Below are 20,901 nucleotides of genomic sequence, written 5' to 3'. Positions count from 1 at the left end.
CCCAGCTACTCGGGAGGCTGAGGCAGGAGAATCGCTTGAACCCAGGAGGCGGAGGTTGCGGTGAGCTGAGATTGCGCCATTGCACTCCAGCCTGGGCAACAAAAGCAAAACTCCCATCTCAAAAAAAGAAAAAAAAAAAAAAAAAAGAATTCAGCTTTTACTCTGGGCTAAATTGGGAGCACTTGCAAGTCTTCAAGCCAGGGAGGGGCGTGATCTGACTAATGTAAAAGAATCCTCTGAGTGCTGGAAGTCACTATGGAGGGTCAAGGGCTGAAGCAAGAGCCCAATGAGGAGACTCTTGTAATACCCAATTTCGGTGGGAGTGGATGGTGGCTCAGACCTTGGAGGTAAGAGCTGAGTGTGGAAAATGATAGGATTCCAGATATATTTTGAAGGTAGAGTCAACAGGAATTACAGGTGGGGGCTATGAGAGAAAGAGAGGAGTCAAGGATGACTCCAAATTTTGGGCCTGGACAACTGAAGAATGGAGCTCCCATTAACTGAAATGGGGAAGGCTGAGGAGGAGCAGGCACTCTATTTCGGACATATTAAGTTTGAGGTGACATCCAGATGTCAAGAACATGATGGATGTACAAGTCTGGAGTTTGGGAGGGAGATGTGAGCTAGGGATAAAAACTGGGATATGGTTCAAAACATGTTTAAAATGTCCATGAAGTCTCACATATTGCAAATGGGATTATATTCTGGTATAATCTTTTTGGAGGGCATTTTGGCAGTATCTCAGCTATTAAAATGTACACACCTTTGGCCAAGCACTTCTATGATATTATTGCACAGAAACATTGTACAGCTATGGAAAGTATGCACAAACATGAACAAGGTTGCTCATTACAGCATTATTTATGGGAGCAAAAAAGAAAAAAGTAGTTCTCCATGAGTTGCCATAGGACATAATAAGTGAAAAATACAAATGGCAGGATAATATCCATGTATAACATTATTTCACTTGTGTTATTAATTTTTTTTTTGAGACAGAGTCTCACTCTGTCACCTAGGCTGGAGTGCAGTGGCACTATCTCAGCTCACTACAACCTCTGCCTCCCGGGTTCAAGCAATTCTTGTGTCTCAGCTTCCCAAGTAGCTGGGATTATAGGCATGTGCCACTATGCCTGGCTAATTTTTGTATTTTTAGTAGTGACAGCGTTCATCATGTTGGCCAGGCTGGTCTTGGACTTCTGGCCTCAAGCAATCCACCTGCTCATCCTTCCAAAGTGCTGGGATTACAGGCATAAGTCACCATGCACGGCCTGTTTTTAAACAATTTTTTAAATGTCTTGACAGATATCAGTATTCGTGCAGGCAGAAAAAACAGCTGAAAGTATGCAGAAGTACTCTAATAATTTGGGGGAAAGGACTGAGAGGAAGACACTTCCTTTTTATTATTTGTGTACTATTTGAATTTGTTTTTATACACAGGTGTCCAAATTTTTGGCTTCCCTGGACCACACTAGAAGAAGAATTGTCTTGGGCCACACATCAAATACACTAACACTAATAATAGTGATAAGCTTAAAAAAAAAAAGGTCCATGCATAATGTTCATTATATACATCACCACAGATAAGCAAAAATTTCTTTGCAATAAAAAAGTTGGACATCTGACTGGGCGCAGTGGCTCACGCCTGTAATCCCAACACTTTGGGAGGCTGAGGCGGGCAGATCACGAGGTCAGGAGTTCAAGACCAGCCTAGCCAACATGGTGAAACCCTGTCTCTACTAAAAATACAAAAATTAGCCGGGCGTGGTGGCGGGCACCTGTAATCCCAGCTACTCAGGAGGTTGAGGCAGGAGAATCACTTGAACCTCGAGAGGGGGAGGTTGCGGTGAGCCAAGATTGCAATACTGCACTCCAGCCTGGGGGACAGGGCAAGACTCCATCTCAAAAAAAAAAAAAAAAAAAAAGTTGGACATCCATGAAACTATGAAATGTATTTAAAAGTTAAAAAAAAAAAAAAAAAAAAAGCCAAATGCCAGGTGCAGTGGCTCATGCCTGTAATCCCAACATTTTAGGAGGTGAAGGCAGGAGGATTGCTTGAATCCAGGTGTTTGAGACCAGCCTGGGCAACATAGGAAGACCTCGTCTCTACAAATAATTTTAAATATTAGTTGGGCATGGTGGTGCACGCCTGTGGTCCCAGCTACTTGGGAGGCTGAGGCAGGGGGATTGCCTGAGCCCAGGAGGTTGAGGCTGCAATGAGCTGTGATCATACTTCTGCACCCCAGCCTGGGTGACAGAGTGAGGACCTGTTTCAAAAAGAAAAAAGCAGTGAAAAAAAAAAATGTAAAGGCCAAAAATGTGTGTGGGAACCCAGAGGTAAACAAACAAACAAGAATGTGGTCAATAGAACAGGTTATAAAATGAAGACAGCAACTCACAAGGAATTCCCTTTGTGCCGATGAAGTCCCCAGGGGAGGGGAGCTGAAGAGTGGTTCCAAAAGTGACCTGAGCCCTGTTACCAGTGCAGGGTCGCAGCCATTCATTTCTCCAGTTAGCCAGGGAGCAAACAGAAATTGAACGCTGGACATGGTAGAATCAGGGATGAATCCAGTTGATCAAGCAGAGAGATACTGGTAGAACAGGGACCCGAGGGTGGAGATAGGTGATGCACAGAAGAAACAGGGAGGCAGGGAAGAGAGTGTGTCAGTCGGAGGGAATGGGCAGCAGCACCAGAGGCTGCTGAGATGAGGACTGAGCGGGGGCTGTTGCCGCGGGAGAGACAGGAGGGTTGCTGGTGACCTTAGCCTGGAGCCAGAGCGGGGAGGGGTCATGCAAAGGGAGACCTCTCCCAGGCTAGTCAGACTCTGTGACTGTCTCTGAGGCTGTCTAGAGGCAGGGTGGAGAAGCCAAAAGTAATGGCAAAAGTCCATTGTCCTGTCCTTCCCTATAACAGGGAAGGGGGCCAGAGAGCCTCCACAAGCGGAACTGCTCCTAAATGACAAGACCACCCAATTGGGGCTCCATTTGCCACATTAGAGCAATGGAGGCCCCCAGACTGTTGCACCCCTCTTCCTACCCACAGCTCCTTCCTGCACCACTGGGGGCCTTGCATGCTTGTGGAAAATTGGTGAAATGCCTGTTTGCCAAAGCTCCCTCCACTTCCCTCCTCCTCCCCCCACCATAGCTACCCTTTTAAGTCAGCCCTGGGAGGACAGACTTAAAGAAGAGGCCTGCATAGGCCCTGGAATGAACTCAGGACATGTGGGCACATACTTTTGGGGTCCCATGTACCTGGAGGGGGGGCACAGGGCACATCATCTTGGCCTTGTGGTCTCTTACTCTGTGGGAAAGAGTACGGGGGACAGCCAGAGATGGGCCTCTCAAGCACACAGTCCGGGGCAGGCAGCCCTGGCTTCTCAGCTCTCAGGACAGAAAAGGTACTGGAAAGGACAAAAGAGAGAGCCAGGCCCAACCAAGAGAAGTAGAAGTGGAAGTAGCCCAGGTGTGTGGGCAAGCATCCTAGCACTCATCTCTGGAAGTGGGTTTCAGGATGTAAGGCAAGCAAACTCAACGTGGAGTAGAAAGTGGTTGGTTATATCACCTGTGAGCGAAAGCCATGGTGTGCAAATGACAACAGTCAATGTGATGTCATGCTGCTGCCCTGGACAAATGCAGTCCTCTTCTCCATCTCAGTGATGCTGTCATCACCCCCCTGATTGCACACACAGGATACCTGGGAGTCATTCTTGGTGCCTGTTTCTTACCTCCCATTATCCACCAGCAAGTCTTGTCAATTCTACTTTTTGGATCTATCTCCAATCCAGTTCCCTCTCTCTCATCCAATCTCCCTTCATCTCTTTCCTAACTTCTGTGCTAGTTTCCTAACTGAACTTCCTGATGCCTCTCACCTCTCCTGTCTATTCTCATAGCAATCAGAATGATCTTAGTAAAACAGAGCTGACCATGACATGCTTAAGACCCCTGATGAACCTCCTACTGCCCTCAAAATAAAGTCCAAATTCCCTATTGTGGCCTACCAACCCACTTATGATCTGGCCCTAACCTATCATTCCTCCACCCTCACACTCTTTAAGTTCCACTCCTCCTGAATTTCATTCAGTCCTTCCCACATTTTTAAATATTTTGTAAAGATGGGGTCTCCCTATGTTGCCCAGGCTGGTCTCAAACTCCTGGCTTCAAGTGATCTTCCTGCCTCAGCCTCCCAAAGTGTTGGGATTACAGTTGTCAGCCACCACACACATCTGGCTCTTATTTAAGTACTTTTTTTGTTTTCTGCCATTCTACTAACTATAGTATTGCATTGTGGTTTTAATTTCCACTTCCTTGATGACTAATGATGTTCAGTCTACTCATTCTTTGAAATCTTTGCTTGGTTTTCATTTGTTCCAAGAAGTAATCGCTCCTTCTACAGACTAAGTTCCTGTCCTCCTTTGTAGTTTCATGACAACCAATATTTATCTCCACCTTGAACTTAACCCACTAAAGTACAGTTGTTTTACTGTTACCTCCACACCCACCGCCCTCATCACAAACACACACATACAAGACTGTATACTTCCTGAAGGCAGAAGCAGCATCATACTTCTTTGGTATCTTCAGCTATCAGCACAGACCTGAAACACAATCTTTACACAATAAATATGATGAGTGAATGAACAGTTGCTTAACAAATTAAAGAATGGATGAAGGTAGGTAGTTAGGTACAAGGTTTTGCAGACAGGCCTGGCTGTGTCAATTAAACCTTTCTCCATGGGTCCTCACACTTAGTAAGCTCACTTTTAAAAGGACAATGCTGAAGACCCAAATGTTTACAACGACCACAGCGATGACGTGATCCGAGAGAAAGGCAAGGCGGAAGGGGTGGGGCCGGAAGCAGAAGTGCCGCAGGGAGTTAGCGGCGTCTCAGTTGCCATGGAGACCAGGAGCTCCAAAACGCGGAGGTCTTTAGCGTCCCGGACCAACGAGTGCCAGGGCACAATGTGGGCGCCAACTTCGCCACCAGCCGGGTCCAGCAGCCCCAGCCAGCCCACCTGGAAGTCCTCCTTGTATTCCTCCGTCGCCTACTCTGAGGGCTTCCACTACAGCTTCGCAGCCCGGCCCCGCCGCCTCACGCAGCTTGCGCTGGCGCCGCGTTCCGAGCCTCAGCGGCTTCGTCTGCGCCCCTCCTCGCTGCGCACCCAAGATATCTCGCACTTGCTCACCGGCGTCTTCCGCAACTTGTACTCTGCCGAGGTCATCGGCGACGAAGTGAGCGCAAGCTTGATCAAGGCCCGCGGCAGCGAGAATGAGCGCCACGAGGAGTTCGTGGACCAGCTGCAGCAGGTAACGTGGCGGTGGCATCGCGTCTGCGGACGGTGCCGGGGACTCAGCGCTCGGCACGCGTCAGCACCTGCCAGGTGCCAGGCGCTGTTCCAGGATCTGGGGCTGCAGCTGAGAAACAGCCCATTATGCCGAAGTGGGCCCGACATTCTAGTGGAAGGACGCTCTATCCGTACACACACATATGCAAATACCACACATACCACACAACGTGCGGCATATATCTGTAGCACCTGTCTATATTTCTCTAGACACATACGTTATATATTGCATATATCAATGAACGACTGCGGCAGACCGCTGAATAGTTGTTCCATGGAGATGACAAAGCCAAAAGTCACCCGGCTTTGGGGTGCCTTTGTATCACAAATCACAATCTTGACTGGGCCATTCATGCGCAACAGCAACTCTGCTTCCTCATCTGTACAAGGAGATAACCAGCTGACTCAGGGCCTCTGTGCTGAGTCGGCCTCTGCTGGCCACACTACTGAGGACTCCCTTAAACTTGTGGGCACTCCTCCCATACCCAATCCTTTACCCCGGTGTGCTTCCTGCCTCTCAGATCTTCTTCTCCTTTCTGTTCTGTCCTCTACCTGCCCCTTAAGTGACATGCATCCCACGTCCTTAGCTTCAGTCATTCCTTCACTTAACACATTTGTTGAATGTCTGCTGGATGTCATACTCTGTTCTAGGCAGTGGAGATTCAGCAGTGAATAAAAACGCCAGTGTTCGGGCACACCCACACTCACACAGACAACCTTTCCTCTGTAGCTTTCAACCTGAGGTAGACAGACATTAACAAAATGAATACCTATACAGTATGTGAGATATTTATAGGACCAGCCTCGCCCCCTCCATGGGTTATAGGCTTCTTGAAGTGCAGCCAGAGGACCGTGTACTCTGTGATTCGTGGGTCACCACATTCACTCTGCTAAGACTTCAGCCTACCCAGCCAGACCTTTCCCTTGAACTTCGGACTCACATCCCTGTCATTCACATGAGCCAGAATATATGGAGCATTATAAACCTATAAACCCCATGACCAGTCACCCAGTTCATTGGATTCTATCTTCTCAGTATCTGTCCCATAAGTAGCCACTATACCAGAGTCTGAATTGGCAAAGGGTGATCCCTTTTTTTTTGAAGAAAAAAAGTAATACATGTTACAATTTTTTTTTTTTTTTTGACAGAGTCTGGCTCTGTTGCCCAGGCTGGAGTGCAGTGGTGTGATCGCAGCTCACTGCAGCCTTGACATCAGGGGCTCAACTGATCCTCCCTCCTCAGCACCTGGAGTAGCTGGGACCACAGGTGTGCACCAGTATGCCCAGCTTATTTATTTATTTATTTGAGATGGAGTCTCACTCTATCACCCAGGCTGGAGTGCATGGCACAATCTCGGCTCACTGCAAGCTCCACCTCCCACAGTCATGCCATTCTCCTGCCTCAGACTTCCGAGTGAGTAGCTGGCGCCTGCCACCACACCTGGCTAATTTTTTTTTGTATTTTTAGTAGAGACGGGGTTCCAATGTGTTAGCCAGAATGGTCTCGATCTCCTGACCTCGTGATCTGCCCACCTTGGCCTCCCAAAGTGCTGGGATTACAGGCATTAGCCACTACGCCCGGCCTAATTTTTTTTTTTTTTTAATTGTGAGATGGGGTCCCACTATGTTGCCCAGGCTGATCTCAAATTCCTGGCCTCAATTGATCCTTCCACCTCAGCCTCCCCAGATGCCAGTATTACAGGTGTGAGCCACTGTGCCTGGCCCACATTATAAAAATCTTAATTTAGAAGCTGAAATTTAATTTAAACATTTGAAGTTTTAAAACTGCAGAAATTTCAGAACGCAGAAAAGTTTAAAGAGTGATCCCCTATACAAATACAACTATGCGGTCAGGCATGGTGGCTCATGCCTGTAATCCCAGCACTTTGGGAGGACAAGGCGGGCAGATCACGAGGTCAGGAGTTTCAGACCAGTCTGACCAACATAGTGAAACCATGTCTCTACTAAAAATACAAAAAATTAGCTGGGCGTGGTGGTGTGTGCCTGTAATCCCAGCTACTCGGGAGGCTGAGACAGGAGAATTGCATGAACCCGGGAGGCGGAGGTTGCAATGAGCCAAGACTGCACCACTGCACTCCAGCCTGGGCAACAGAACGAGACTCTGTTTCAAAAAAAAAAAAAAAGAAGAAATACAACTATGCAAAGATAAGTTGACTTTATAAATTATGGTATATTCACACTATGGAATACTACAAAGTTGTTAAAAAGAATGAATTATACCTGCATTGTAGACAAACACAGCTGCCATTTATGTATTTATTTATATATGTATGTATTTATTTATTTTTTGAGGCGGAGTCTCGCTCTGTCGCCCAGTCTGGGGTGCAGTGGCACGATCTTGGCTCACCACAACTTCCGTCTCCTGGGTTCAAGCGATTCTCCTGCCTCAGCCTCCTGAGTAGCTGGGATTATAGACGTGCACCACCACGCCCGGCTAATTTTTGTATTTTTAGTAGAGATGGGGTTTCACCATGTTGGCCAGGCTGGTCTCCAACTCCTGACCTCAAGTGATCTGCCCGCCTCGGCCTCCCAAAGTGCTGGGATTACAAGCGCGTGCCACTGCGCCTGGCCTGCCATTTATTAATTTAGCAAAAAAGCCATAGAACAATGTTAGGATAATTTCATTTTTTATATATGCATGGGAAAAAAGCTGAAAACTTTTACAACAAAATGTTAACAATATTCTTATGGGACATTTAACTTTTTCTTTGCACATTTCTATATTGTCTGAATTTTGCAATGTACACGAATTAATTTTGTAATTACAAAAAAAGAAACTTTGAAAAGAGCAGGCATCTGTTATTCTACTTCAGTAGTTTTTTGTTTCGTTTTTTTTTTGAGACAGAGTCTTGCACTGTCACCTGGGCTAGAGTGCAGTGGCACAATCTCAGCTCACTGCAACCTCCGCCTACCAGGTTCATGTGATTCTCCTGCCTCAGCCTCCCAAGTAGCTAGGATTACAGGCACACACCACCACACCAGGCTAATTTTTTGTATTTTTAGTAAAGACAGGGTTTCACTATGTTGGCCAGACTGGTCTTGAACTCCTGACCTCGTGATCCACCTGCCTCGGCCTCCCAAAGTGCTGGGATTACAGACGTGAGACACCGTGCCCGGCAATGTTGCCGTTCTTATACCTATATTCCTCTCCCTCTTTCCTTTTTCATCATCTGTTCTTTGCTTTTCCTCACTCGTCTCTAGATGTCACTGCCATGTGACTGTCTGTACAGGACTCAAATTCATTCTCCCTGGGAGGAGCAATAATCACTATTCCATATGAGTGTCTGCATTGCCTGAGTTTTCCTCAGGTAACCCCGTTGGCAGCTGATCTTCCCCAAGCCCACCTATAGAAATATCTCATGGTCTAATGATTAAGAGCAAATGCTCTGGAATCATACACCCTGGGTTCAAGTCCTGGCTCCTGCACATACCATCTATATGACCTTGGGTGATATTTACCTCTATAAGCCTCAGTTTCCTTATCTATAAAATGCAGATAATAATAATATTCACCCCATCGGTTGGTTGTTTTGAGGATTAAATGAGTCAATACAGTAAAGCATTTACAATATTGAGCATTTACAATGTGGTAAGCCCTCAGTAAGTGATAGTTGGTCTTGTTATTTGGACAAGATGCTAATTCCTACATTCGAAAATTAGGGTCAGAGATTGTCAGCAGACCCAAATAGTAAGACACATGACACAGAACACAGTACTTTATATTTGAGGAACTGTCCCAGGCCACTGTCTCCTGAAAGGCGTTTCCTGACCCCAAGAAGATTTAGTTACTTCCTCTTAGCCTTCCTTATATCCTCATTCATATGCTATTATAGCACTTTTAAGAGCTGATTTCACCTATTTGTATCCTTGCCAGGCCCCTCCTGCTAAACTGTAAACTCTTTAAGAGCAGAAACCATATCTGATTCATTTCCCCAAATGTAAATGGTAATTACACAATAAATCTTTTTTTTTTTTAAGATGGGGTTTCACTCCTGTTGCCCAGGCTAGGGTGCAATGGCACAATCTCAACTCACTGTAACCTCTGCCTCCTGGGTTCAAGTGATTCTCCTGCCTCAGCCTCCTGAATAGCTGGGATTACAAGTGCCCGCCACCACGCCCGGGTACACAATAAATCTTTATTAAAATAATGACTAAATAAATCTTTGCGATCCCAACAACTTTAGGAATACAATAAGGAACACTGTCTTCCTATATAAACTGTTTTTTTTTTTTCTTTAAAAGAAATGGAGTTGGCTGGGCATGGTGGCTTATGCCTGTAATCCCAGCACTTTGGGAGGCTGAGATGAGAGGATTACTTGAGTCCAGGAGTTTGAGACCTCATCTCTACAAAAAAATTTAAAAATTAGCTGGATATGGTGGTGTGTGCCTGTAATCCCAGCTACTTGGAGGCTGAGGCAGGTGGATCCCTTGACCCCAGGAATAGCAGGCAGGGGTGAGCTGTGATTGCGCCAGTGTACTCCAGGCTAAGCCACAAAGCAAGACTCCAGTTCTAAAAAATAAATAAATAAGAAAGGAAAATAAGACTGGGCACAGTGGCTCATGCCTGCAATCCCAGCGCTTTGGGAGGCTGAGGTAAGTAGATCACCTGAGGTCAGGAGTTCAAGACCAGCCTGGCCAACATGGTGAAACCCCATCTCTACTAAAAAATATACAAAAAATTAGCTGGGCATCGTGGCGGGCGCCTGTAATCCCAACTGCTTCAGAGGCTGAGGCAGGAGAATCACTTGAACCCGGGAGGCAGAGGTTTCAGTGAGCCAAGGTCATGCCATTGCACTCCAGCCTGGGCAACAAGAGCAAAACTCTGTCTCAAAAAAAAAAAAAAAGAAAAGAAAGAAAGGAAAAGAAAGAAACAGGATCTCACTGTGTTGCCCAGGCTGATCTTGCACTCCTAGGCTTAAGTGATTCTCTTGCCTGCCAAGTAGCTGGGACTACAGGTGCACACCACCATGCCTGGCTAATGCAAACTATCTTTCATATTACCTGTACCAGTGAGCTCTCTGCTTCTTGCCTCGAGAAGTCTGAACCAGAAAATATGAATCAGAAGTTTGGCTGGTTGAATAGTCAATCGGTAATTAGTCTTGAGGAGTATGTTGGGCATCCAAGTGGACTCTCTGGGTGCGAGTACTGTGACAGAGTTTGGGCTACAGGTGTTTGTTAGCTATCAACACCTGTGAGGGGAAGGGAATGGAAGAAGGAGTGAGCCATGGAAGAAGCTGAACTGTGATGGGGGCCCAACAAGCCTTGACAAATGCAGCAGGTTGCTCTGAAGAGAGTATTGCCTGTCAAAGTTTCTCTCTTTCGGTCAAAATGGCCAGGCCTTTATACCCCTGCCTCTCTCAGTCACAGGATGTGGGTGCTGCAGAAAGGACATGGTCTCAGGTGACCCCTTTTCAGCAGCTTAGGTAGACTGTGAAGGGGCTGTCTGTTGACGACGTTCCCTGTAGCTAGGGAGCAAGTCCTTCCTTGAACGTGGATCTGGGTGGCATCACAGGAAGTGCGCTAACTTGTATTTGGTATTTCACTGTTTGGATGGCAGCTCTCTTTATTGTGAAGCCAGGAGACAGGTAACCAAGCTCGAGTCTGTTACTGGCCTTACTATGAAACCTTTAAACCATTCCCCTCTATGGGTCTCAGTTTTCAGATCTAGTAGTTCCGACCAGATGGTTGCAATAGTTCTCTGACTATTCTGTGCCTCACTGGAAGCCCTGATCCTGGGGTAGGGCTGAGTAAAGCTAAGTAATGGTAAGTAATCTCACCATATTTCTGTGCATTTGATCATCCCTCTGCCAGATTCGGGAGCTCTATAAGCAGCGGCTGGATGAGTTTGAAATGTTGGAGAGGCATATCACTCAGGCCCAAGCACGGGCTATTGCGGAAAACGAGCGGGTCATGAGCCAGGCTGGAGTACAGGACCTTGAGAGCCTTGTCAGGTTGCCTCCAGGTGTGTATAAAGAACTCCCACATGCCTGCCCGATTCCCGGGCTGTTGATATTTCACTGTGTTTGCTCCATTGCCCACTCTCTAGGCTTTTTCTGGATATTTGGGGAACAAGTCGCAGACATGATAATATGATTATTACCGCAAAAGAATATTTCATTACCACAAAACAATTCCATATGTGTATCTCCAAAACAGGAATGCTCTCCTACATAACCAGCATGTAACCCCCGCAACCTGGAAATCAGTTTCTGTGCAACACTAACCTCTGACCCACAGATACTTGTCAACCTAAATAGCAGAGAGAGACTCTCTAAAAGAAAATGATGGGCGCTGCAATAGGAATACACGTGCCATTGTAAACTGTGTGCATATTCAGGGAGGTAAAGGAAGACAAAGGTTTTTAAAGGAAAAGTGAGGAGGATTACACGATGGTTTTGAAGTAATTATCCTTGGCTGAAGAATCATTAACAAGAGTAGTACCAGTCTGAGATTAAACAGGTGGTTGCTGGGCAGATTTGTGTGTGTGTGTCAGGTTGCAATGACCTTTGTGTGAGGTTGTGATTTTTGTGGCATGATATGGTTTGTCTGCATCCCCACCCAAATCTCACCTTGAATTGTAGCTCCCGTAATCCCCATGTGTCATGGGAGGGACCTGGTGGAAGGTATTGAATCATGGGGGCAGGTTTTTCCCTTGCTATTCTCATGACAGTGAATAAGTCTGATGAGATCTGATGGTTTTATAAGGGGCAGTTCTCCTGCACACACTCTCTTGCCTACACTCATGTAAGATATGCCTTTGCTCCTCCTTCGCCTTCTACCATGATTGTGAGGCCTCCCCAGCCATGTGGAACTGTGAGTCCATTAAACCTCTTTTTCTTTATAAATTACACGGTCTCGGGTATTTATTCATAGCAGTATGAAAATGGACTAATACAAGGCATCTTTTGTGATAATTCTTGTTATCAGGCACTTATGCATGGCCTTCCCCAGCACCATTTGTCAGGGTTTTTTAACACAAGTGACTCCATTTTGATTCAGACAACTTTTACATCCCATTCAAATTTTACTGACTGTCCTACTGTGGCTTTTTCCCCCTCTCAGGCCCAGGATCCTGTCCAGGAAGTCATGTCGCATGCAGTTGTCATGTCTCTTTTTGAGATGCCTTCATTTGGAACAATTCCTTCACCTTTTCTTGTCTTTCATCTTCCTGACAGTTCTTGACCAGACTTACATTCCGTAGGATGGGGATGGTTCTGTCTGATGCTTCCCCGTGACCAGACTTAGGCATGCATTCTGGGCAACAGCACCACGTAAAGTTATTCCTTGTTCATCTCACTGCAGCACAGCAGGAGGGTCACGTGGTGTTAACCTCCATCCCCTGAGTAGGCTGGTGTCTGCCAGGATTTTCTGCATTAAATTCTCCAAATCAAATTATAATTGATTAGCATTTTGTAGAGAGGTATTCTCAGATTACACCAATATCTTGTTCCTCCTCAAAGCTCCATCGCCAAACCACCAGCATTCACTGAAAACTCTTTTCTTAATGCAGAAGTTTAAAAAGTGATCCTTTAGAAATACAACTATGCAAAGATAAGTTGACTTTATGAATTATGGTATATCCACACTATGGAATACTGCAAAGTTGTTTAAAAGAATGAATTATACCTGTGTTGTAGATATAGATGGCTGTCTCCTATTTATTAATTTAGCAAAAAAGTCACAGAACAATGTTAGGATAATTCCATTTTTATAGTATAGATGAATGAAAAAAAGCTGAAAACTTGTATATCAGAATGTTAACAATGCTCTTAGGGGGTAATTAACTACCTATAATCAAAATTGGGTTGTTTTTCCTATGGACTTGTCCATAGTCTGGATTTTACTGATATCAGCATCATGGTGTCATTTAACCTGTTCTTCCTTGTATTTCCTATAAATCTGTAATTAGTTCTAGAGACTTTATGAGGTTTAGGTTCAATGAGGGCCAGGTGATGGGGAAAGAGCACTTCATAGGTGATGCTGTGTGTTTCCCTCAGGAGGTACATGATATGTGGTTGCTATCTCTCCTTTCATGATGCTGGCAGCCTTTTTATTTTATTATTTTATTAGGGGTTACAAATTATAATGAAATGCTAATGGTAATAATAATTCTATCGTTCTTTATTTATTTGTCAGCTGAAATACTTCTATAAAGACAAACTTTTCAGAAACTACTTTAATTACCCCAAAGTGTGGGCAGCATTAATTCTTTCCCTTTATTTGCCAGTGTTTAAAATAGTGAGTTGGTTCCCCTAACATCTGCCAAAGGTGACTAATGAGGTTTGTTTGGTTGTTTTAGTATCATTGTGGACTCTTGGATTTCATGACTGCAACTTATTTATTATCCTTTTGGTGCTCAAATTGTTCCGTCTTTGGCAGAGAGCCTTTTCCAGTTGACTGCTGATTCAGTCAGCTGTCTTTGATAACTTCCTTGCTTTCTGAGCTGGTGAGATGTTCCAGGCTCATCTTGAGTATTTCTGGCCCGACCTGGAATCAGCCATTTCTTCAAGAAACGCTGATTCCTTTTATTCCCTCCACCACTCCCCACAAAGACCTTGACCTATTCTCCTGAATTCTTGAAAATTATCATTTTCCAGTGCAGTAGACAGAAAAGACAGTATATTTAGGAGACCTGTTATATCTATGGCCTAGAGGGAAAGATCTAAGGGAGAAGAAGTGGAAGATACAGCACCTTAAAAGGCATTTAAACTTATGAGGACCTACTAGGGCCCAGATGCTAATATGCTTGCATAGGTTATCCCACTAAATCCTCCCGACAACCCTGTAAGGTAGGTTTTCTTTCTATCTTACAGGTGTAGGAACTAAACTTAGATGATCAAATGACTTCCCTGAAGCCCCACAGCTTGGAAGAGGTGGGACTTAGATTTGAACTTGGGTGTGTCTGCTGTCAAAACCTGTGGCTTTCTTCTGTCGAGAGGAGGAAGGATTGTTGATGAGCCACAGTGTCTCAGGGGTGTTGATGACTTCTCTTAGAGTGTGGCTCTGAGCAGCAGAAGCCCTATCCTTCGTCAGGCCTGCCAGACCTCTGAGACTCAAGTCCCATTAAACAGTAACACTCAGGCACAGGTTCTGTATCTCTTCCTGTTTCCCCCTCCAACACTGTGCACTGTACACCATACACTGTACAACAGCACAGTGTAGCTGCAAGGACCCCTCCCTCAATAGTGGCCCAGATAATGTGGATTTTGGCAGAAATTATTGGTAGCAAATGTCCAGAGTCTTTACTGGTTGCCTGATGTTCCCTGAGTCCTGGGAGTCAGCTACTGTCCCTTTTTTGTTGTTGTTGGCTAGAGATTAGGGGAGATTAAATAATTAACTATTTGGGTTTTTTTTTTTTTTTTTTTAATGAAAGTGAAATAAAACATTGAGAACCAGGAGACAAATGTCAGTTTGGAGAATTTTTCAATGACTTTCATTTTATTTTTACCCAAGAATGATATTAAGTTCTAATCAGACATTATCTGCCCTGGTTTCTCAGGTCTCTGCTGGTAATGTGTCTTTCTTTTAAGAAGTGAAGAAGTAGACACACTAATTCAGTTCCATGGATACCCGTCTGGTGTGTCTGCTTCTCAGAGAAGGGCGAGGTAACTTTTTTTTATAACTTAGATAACTGGCAATGAGGACATTCCCCTAAAAGTTTCTTATTTGAGGCATAGAGGCAACCTTTCTGTGTTTGCTAATAAAAATGTGACAAAGTGGCAAGCACATGTAAATTCTCCAAAGTGAGGGAGAAAGATCAGAATGCTGCAGAACATCTTGTGCTTTCATTCTTGTCCCTTGCTGGAAATTGTCCACATTATCCAAGACCTCGCAGAGCCATGCCCAGGAGCCACAGTGTTAGTATAGGAAGCCCACCCTTCCCAGAGGAGAAAAGATGGTCACAAGGCCAGAGCAGGCTTTTCCAAGGCTCCTGGGGTACATGCCCAGGCCTGACAGCTCCTGCAGACACAGCACCTAGCCACCCATAACCTGGGGCAGGACTGTGGAAAGAATTGTATCAGAAGAGAGAGGATACATCTCTTGTCACATGGCCTTTATCCTTTGTATAGAAGTCTTATCTTTTGATATTTTAAATAGGCCATCACCAAAGTCCTTGGGAACTGGGCTAGCTTGTGTCAACTTGGCATTGCCATTACCCCCTGCCAAAGTCTCTGTTGCCAAGGAGAGACCAGGGAGTACATTTCCCAGAAGGCACCTCCCCCTTGTGCTTCCAGGATAGGTCAGCTGATGAGAGGCCCTTGGTGAGTTTTGGAAAGGAAGGCCATTTATTTCAAAAAGCAGTAGTAGGCAGATGATTGAGTGGCTGTGAGTTTCAAAACAGCTTCCAGATAACTTTTTTTTTTTTTTTTTTTTCAAGACAGGGTCTCACTTCGTCACCCAGGCTGGAGTGCAGTGGTGCAATCTTAGCTCACTTCGACCCCTGACTCCTGGGCTCAAGTGATCCTCCCACCTCAGCCTCCCTAGTAGCTGGGACCACAGGCACATACCACCACACCTGGCTAGTTTTTTGTATTTTTAGTAGAGACAGGGTCTTGCCATGTTGCCCAGGCTGAGTTTCCAGATAACGTCTTAAGAAAGCCCTGCTTCAGTGCTGCTGGCTGAAGTTGTTAATGATGATGTCTTAGTTCGTTTGTGTTGCCGTAAAGGAATACCTGAGGCTGGGTAATTTATAAAGAAAAGAGGTTGATTTGGCTCATCATTCTGCAGGCTGGAATACTGGGCATCTGGTGAAAGCCTCAGTCTGCTTCCACTCATGGGGGAAGGCAAAGGGGAGCCATGCAGATATCACATGGCGAGAAAGCAAGTGAGAGTGGGGGGCTTGGGGGGGCCAGGTGAGCTAATATAGTGAGGACTCACTCCCTGCCTGCCCCCATCTAGGGCATTCATCTACACATGAGGGGTCCACTCCCATGACCCAACACTTCCCATTGGGCCCCACCTTCAACCTTAGGAACAAATTTCAGTATAAGATTTGAGGGAACAAACTCCTAAACTATAGCAGATGGCTTCCCTGACATTATTTCCCTCAGTCTTCAATCTTCTGTATTAAAACCTTTAATATTTGATATACATAGATTGGTTTCTGTTTTCCTGATGGAACTCTCAATGAACATATGTGATGGGGGAAGGCATGTCTTCACTGATAGGTTGGTTATAGGAGACCTCCAAAAGGAAAGACCATTCAAAGGCACCATGTCTCTCTCTCTTTTTTTTTTTTTTTTTTTTTGCTGGAGGGCATTGGCTCCATCCTGGCTCACTGCAACCTCCACCTCCCAAGTGATCCTCCCACCTCAGCCTCCAGAGTAGCTGGAACCACAGACGGGCACCACCACACCCACTAATTTTTGTATTTTTTGTAGAGATGGGGTTTCACTGTGTTGCCCAGGCTAGTCTTGAACTCCTGGGCTCAAGCAATCCGCCCACCTCAGCCTCCCCCAGTGCTGGGATTACAGGCGTGAGCTACCTCACCTGGCTGGCACCATGTCTTAAGATAATGTTGGCTAATGGAACAAACGACGAAGTTTGAAAACTTCCAACAAGTCTTCTTTTCGGGCGCTGGTGACAGCCGGCACTGATCGCTCAGCGGCAGTGGCGCAGAGGCCTCCTCCCTGGTCCACCGCGGTCCCCACCCAACCCCACCTGTCCCTGCTGCCTGCTGCCGTAGCAGGAGCTGGAGGCGGCTGCTGCCGGAGGGCAACGAGTTCCAGTGGTGCTTCTTGCAAGTCAATGGGGCCATCGAAGAGGACATGGCTGAAGATCCGCCACAGGGGAGAGGCCAGAAGAGGCTTTGACAACCAGCAGTGAGTGACCAGGGGGCTACACAGCCTCACTCTGCAGCAGATATCATTTCCACTGTTGAGTTTAATTACTCTGGAGATCCTGTGGCAGGAGACAAGGACGGTGGAGTTGTTTTTCAGCAGGAGCTAGAGAATAAAAGCTGCCCTCATTCTAGGGGAGAATATAATGTTTACAGTACTTTTAAAGGTCATGAACCAGGGTTTGGCTATTAGAAAAGTCTAGAAATTGAGGAAAAAATAAAATTAGGTGGTTACAACAGAACACTGCTCATTTTCTACTCTCTACAAATGGTAAAACTATAAAATTATGGAAAAGAAGTGGATGAGATAAAAGAGCAGAAAGTTATAACTTGAATGATGAAGATGGATGACTTCAAGATCCATTTAGAATTACAGCACTATCAATGACCTGAGGATTAATTTATGACACTTAGAAATCACACACAGACGTTTTGACGTGGTAGACATCAAACCTGCTAACATGGAGGAGCTGACAGAAGTCATCGTGGCAGCCAAGTTCCACTCATACCAGTGCAAAGGCGTTTATTGTGAGAGAAGCCCCACACCCCTGGCTGGCCTTGGGTGCATCAGCCGATAGCAGGAACCGCTGCCTCCTGTGAACAGCAAGTTGTGGCGCAGAGCTGAAGCCTTGGACCACATGAGGTGTGGAGTTGGAACTGCACCCTCAAAGATGATGAGGCCTCCGTCCACTGGAGTCCAGAGGGAAGTTTATCTGAGATCTTGCATTGGGATGGCCAAAGCTCCCCTGAGATGTATAAGCATAGCTTCCCATTACAAGGGTTTGAAGTTTGTGTTGGTGGCAGCTGCGTGATCTGGAAAAGCTCACATTGAGCAGCTCTCCTGCCTCCATGAGGGCAGTGTGCAGGTGCCTGGAGGGACTGACGTTTTTCTGGGTCTGGCTTCTACTCTGTTTACAGACTCACCTGCTACCCTACAGTGTTTCACAGATGTTGACTGAAGACATGAGGTTCTTGGGTCCTTGGAGCCCAGCAAGCAGCATGAGCCTCTTGCTGGCACAGGTTTCCCACGGGGTGACACAAGGGGCCCAGGCAGATGCTGTGCAAGCAGTGGGGCTGATGTCATGGCCGATGCATGCTGAGGTTGGAGAACTCACTGCTTTTTCAGTGGACAGTCAACAAACCTGCACTTTGACTAGAAGAAACATGACCTCGTTCCTCTAGGCCACTTGCTGTGAGCACAGCCCTGAGAAGTGGCCCAGGTTAAAAGAATGGTGTTCTTTGCAAACTTAGTGAGAACATGCGTGGTGGTTGGCTGCTCCCAGCACACCCAGGTCTCTCTGGATTTACCCAGATTAAAACCAGCTAAACATGAGCTCACAGGTAAAATTACCAAGCACATATGGGAAAAGCCACCACGAGTAAGTCAGCAGAACCACAGAGGAACTGAACCTCTGAGAACCCAGCCTTTGACATCCTAAATTAAACTAAGAATGCTTGAGATATTTACAGACTAAAGGAAGGAAACAGCCTGAACCAGGAGCCACAAGACCACTAAAAATGACCTGGCAGACTGGAGAGGAATCAAAGAGAACGTCTGGAAGTGACAAGTATAATAGATGAAACTGTGGGTTTAACATCAGGTCCATTTTGGCTACAGAGATTTTGAATTAGTAGATGGAAAGGAAAATCAGAAGAAATGCAGACTAGCGAGCCAAAGAGATAGAAAACATGAAACATAAGAAGTGTGGACGTCAGGATGAGGCACAGCACACATTTAAACAGAGAAGTGTGGGGACATGAGGCTTAAAGTGACAGTGGCCAGGAATTTTCTGTAACTTATGAAAGCCTGAATACACAGAATCAGGAAGCACAGAAATCCACATCCATATCATCATGAAACTGCAGGACACCAAGTGCAAAGAGAAGATCTTAAATGCAGCGAAGGAAAAAGCACAAATTACAGAGAGCAGATGCTGAGACTGAGAGTAGACTTTGTAGTGGCCACAGTAGGAGCTGGAAGCCGTGTGATACAGTGAGTGTGACTTGGGACTCTTCACCATCAGCTTAGAATCAGGCATTGAAATAGATGGTTGTTCAAGAATCTGCTCATGGTAAAGGCATTTCCAGATGGGAAACAGAATTTATCACAACAGGAAACTCAGGAGAGTGAGACTCAAGGAACTCACTGAAGAACGTACTTCCAGCAGAAGGAGAGTGGTCCAGGAGAAAGGGTGTGATTCTGAGATAGGCAGATGAACAGAGCAGTCAGTGAAGGTGTGAGCAACGGAAAGCAATGTGGACTCTAAAAGCTCTGTTAACTGGGTGACCCTGGTTATCTGGGTTGTGGGGAGAAAAATTAGAGCCCTCGCCAACACCACACAGCAAATAAGCTCTGAATGTTTTAAAGCCTAAAAGACGCTATGAGAAAGCATCTTCATGAGCTCTGGAGATGAAAGGCCTTCTTTAACAAGGTCCTAAATGCCCAGTGAAGGAAAACATTAAGAAATTCAGGCTGGCCCCGTCTGGGAAGTGAGGAGTGCCTCTGCCCGGCCGCCCCGTCTGGGAGGTGTACCCAACAGCTCCGAAGAGAAAGCGACCATCGAGAACAGGCCATGATGACGATGGCGGTTTTGTTGAAAAGAAAAGGGGGACATGTGGGGAAAAGAAAGAGAGATCAGATTGTTACTGTGTCTGTGTAGAAAGAAGTAGGCATAGGAGACTCCATTTTGTTCTGTACTAGGAGAAATTCTTCTGCCTTGGGATGGTGTTGATCTATGGCCTTGCCCCCAGCCCCGTGCTCTCTGAAACATGTGCTGTGTCAACTCAGGGTTAAATGGATTAAGGGCGGTGCAAGATGTGCTTTGTTAAACAGATGCTTGAAGGCAGCATGCTCGTTAAGAGTCATCACCACTCCCTAATCTCAAGTACCCAGGGACACAAACACTGCGGAAGGCCGCAGGGACCTCTGCCTAGGAAAACCAGAGACCTTTGTTCATGTGTTTATCTGCTGACCTTCTCTCCACTATTATCCTATGACCCTGCCATATCCCCCTCTCCGAGAAACACCCAAGAATGATCAATAAATACTTAATAAAATAAAATAAAGAAATTCTGGCTGATTGTGCTGGCTCACGCCTGTAATCCCAGCACTTTGGGAGACTGAGTTGGGTGGATCACTTGAGCCCAGGAGTTTGAGACCAGCCTGGGCAAAATGGTGAAACCTCATCTCTACAAAACACACACACACACACACACACACACACACGCGCACACGAATAGCTGAGTGTGGTGGTATGCGCCTCCCAGCTACTTGGGAGGCTGAGATGGGAGGATCACCTGAGCTAGGGAGGTGGAGGTTGCAATAAGCCAAGATCGTGCCACCACACTCCAGCCTGGGTGATAGAACGAGACCCTGTCTCAAAAAAAAACAATAATGTAGTTAAATTTAGTGGTTTTTGGTTTTTTGGTTTTTTGGTTTTTGAGACAGGGTCTTGCTCTGTTGCCCAGGCTGGAGTGTAGTGGCTCAATCTAGGCCCACTGCAACCTCTCTCTCCTGGGTTCAAGTGATTCTCCTGCCTCAGCCTCCTGAGTAGCTGGGATTACAGGCATGCGCCACCATGCCCGGCTGATTTTTGTATTTTTAATAGAGATGGGGTTTTACCATGTTGGCCAGGCTGGTCTCGAACTCTTGACCTCAAGTGATCTGCCCACCTCGGCCTCCCAAAGTACTGGGATTACAGG

The 20,901-nt window shown here is 46.0% G+C and overlaps 1 protein-coding gene across 10 annotated transcripts in view; it reads left to right on the top strand.

Moving 5' to 3' along the window:
• The first annotated feature begins 4,538 nt into the window (after positions 1-4,538).
• DLEC1 (DLEC1 cilia and flagella associated protein) overlaps positions 4,539-20,901 on the top strand; it is a 76,192-nt gene continuing 59,829 nt past the window's right edge. For all 10 annotated transcript variants that reach the window (XM_054552317.2, XM_054552319.2, XM_024244231.3 and 7 more), the window contains exons 1-2: positions 4,539-5,301; positions 11,172-11,322. In XM_054552317.2, coding sequence (XP_054408292.2) covers positions 4,891-5,301; positions 11,172-11,322 — 562 coding nt within the window. In that variant the 5' untranslated portion in view covers positions 4,539-4,890. The remainder of the gene's footprint in view (positions 5,302-11,171; positions 11,323-20,901) is intronic.

Source organism: Pongo abelii, chromosome 2 (genome assembly GCF_028885655.2).
Source record: "Pongo abelii isolate AG06213 chromosome 2, NHGRI_mPonAbe1-v2.0_pri, whole genome shotgun sequence".
Classification (NCBI taxonomy): domain Eukaryota; kingdom Metazoa; phylum Chordata; class Mammalia; order Primates; family Hominidae; genus Pongo; species Pongo abelii.
The sequence above is the reverse complement of the archived record's forward strand: the minus strand, read 5'-3'. Positions and strand labels throughout refer to the sequence as shown.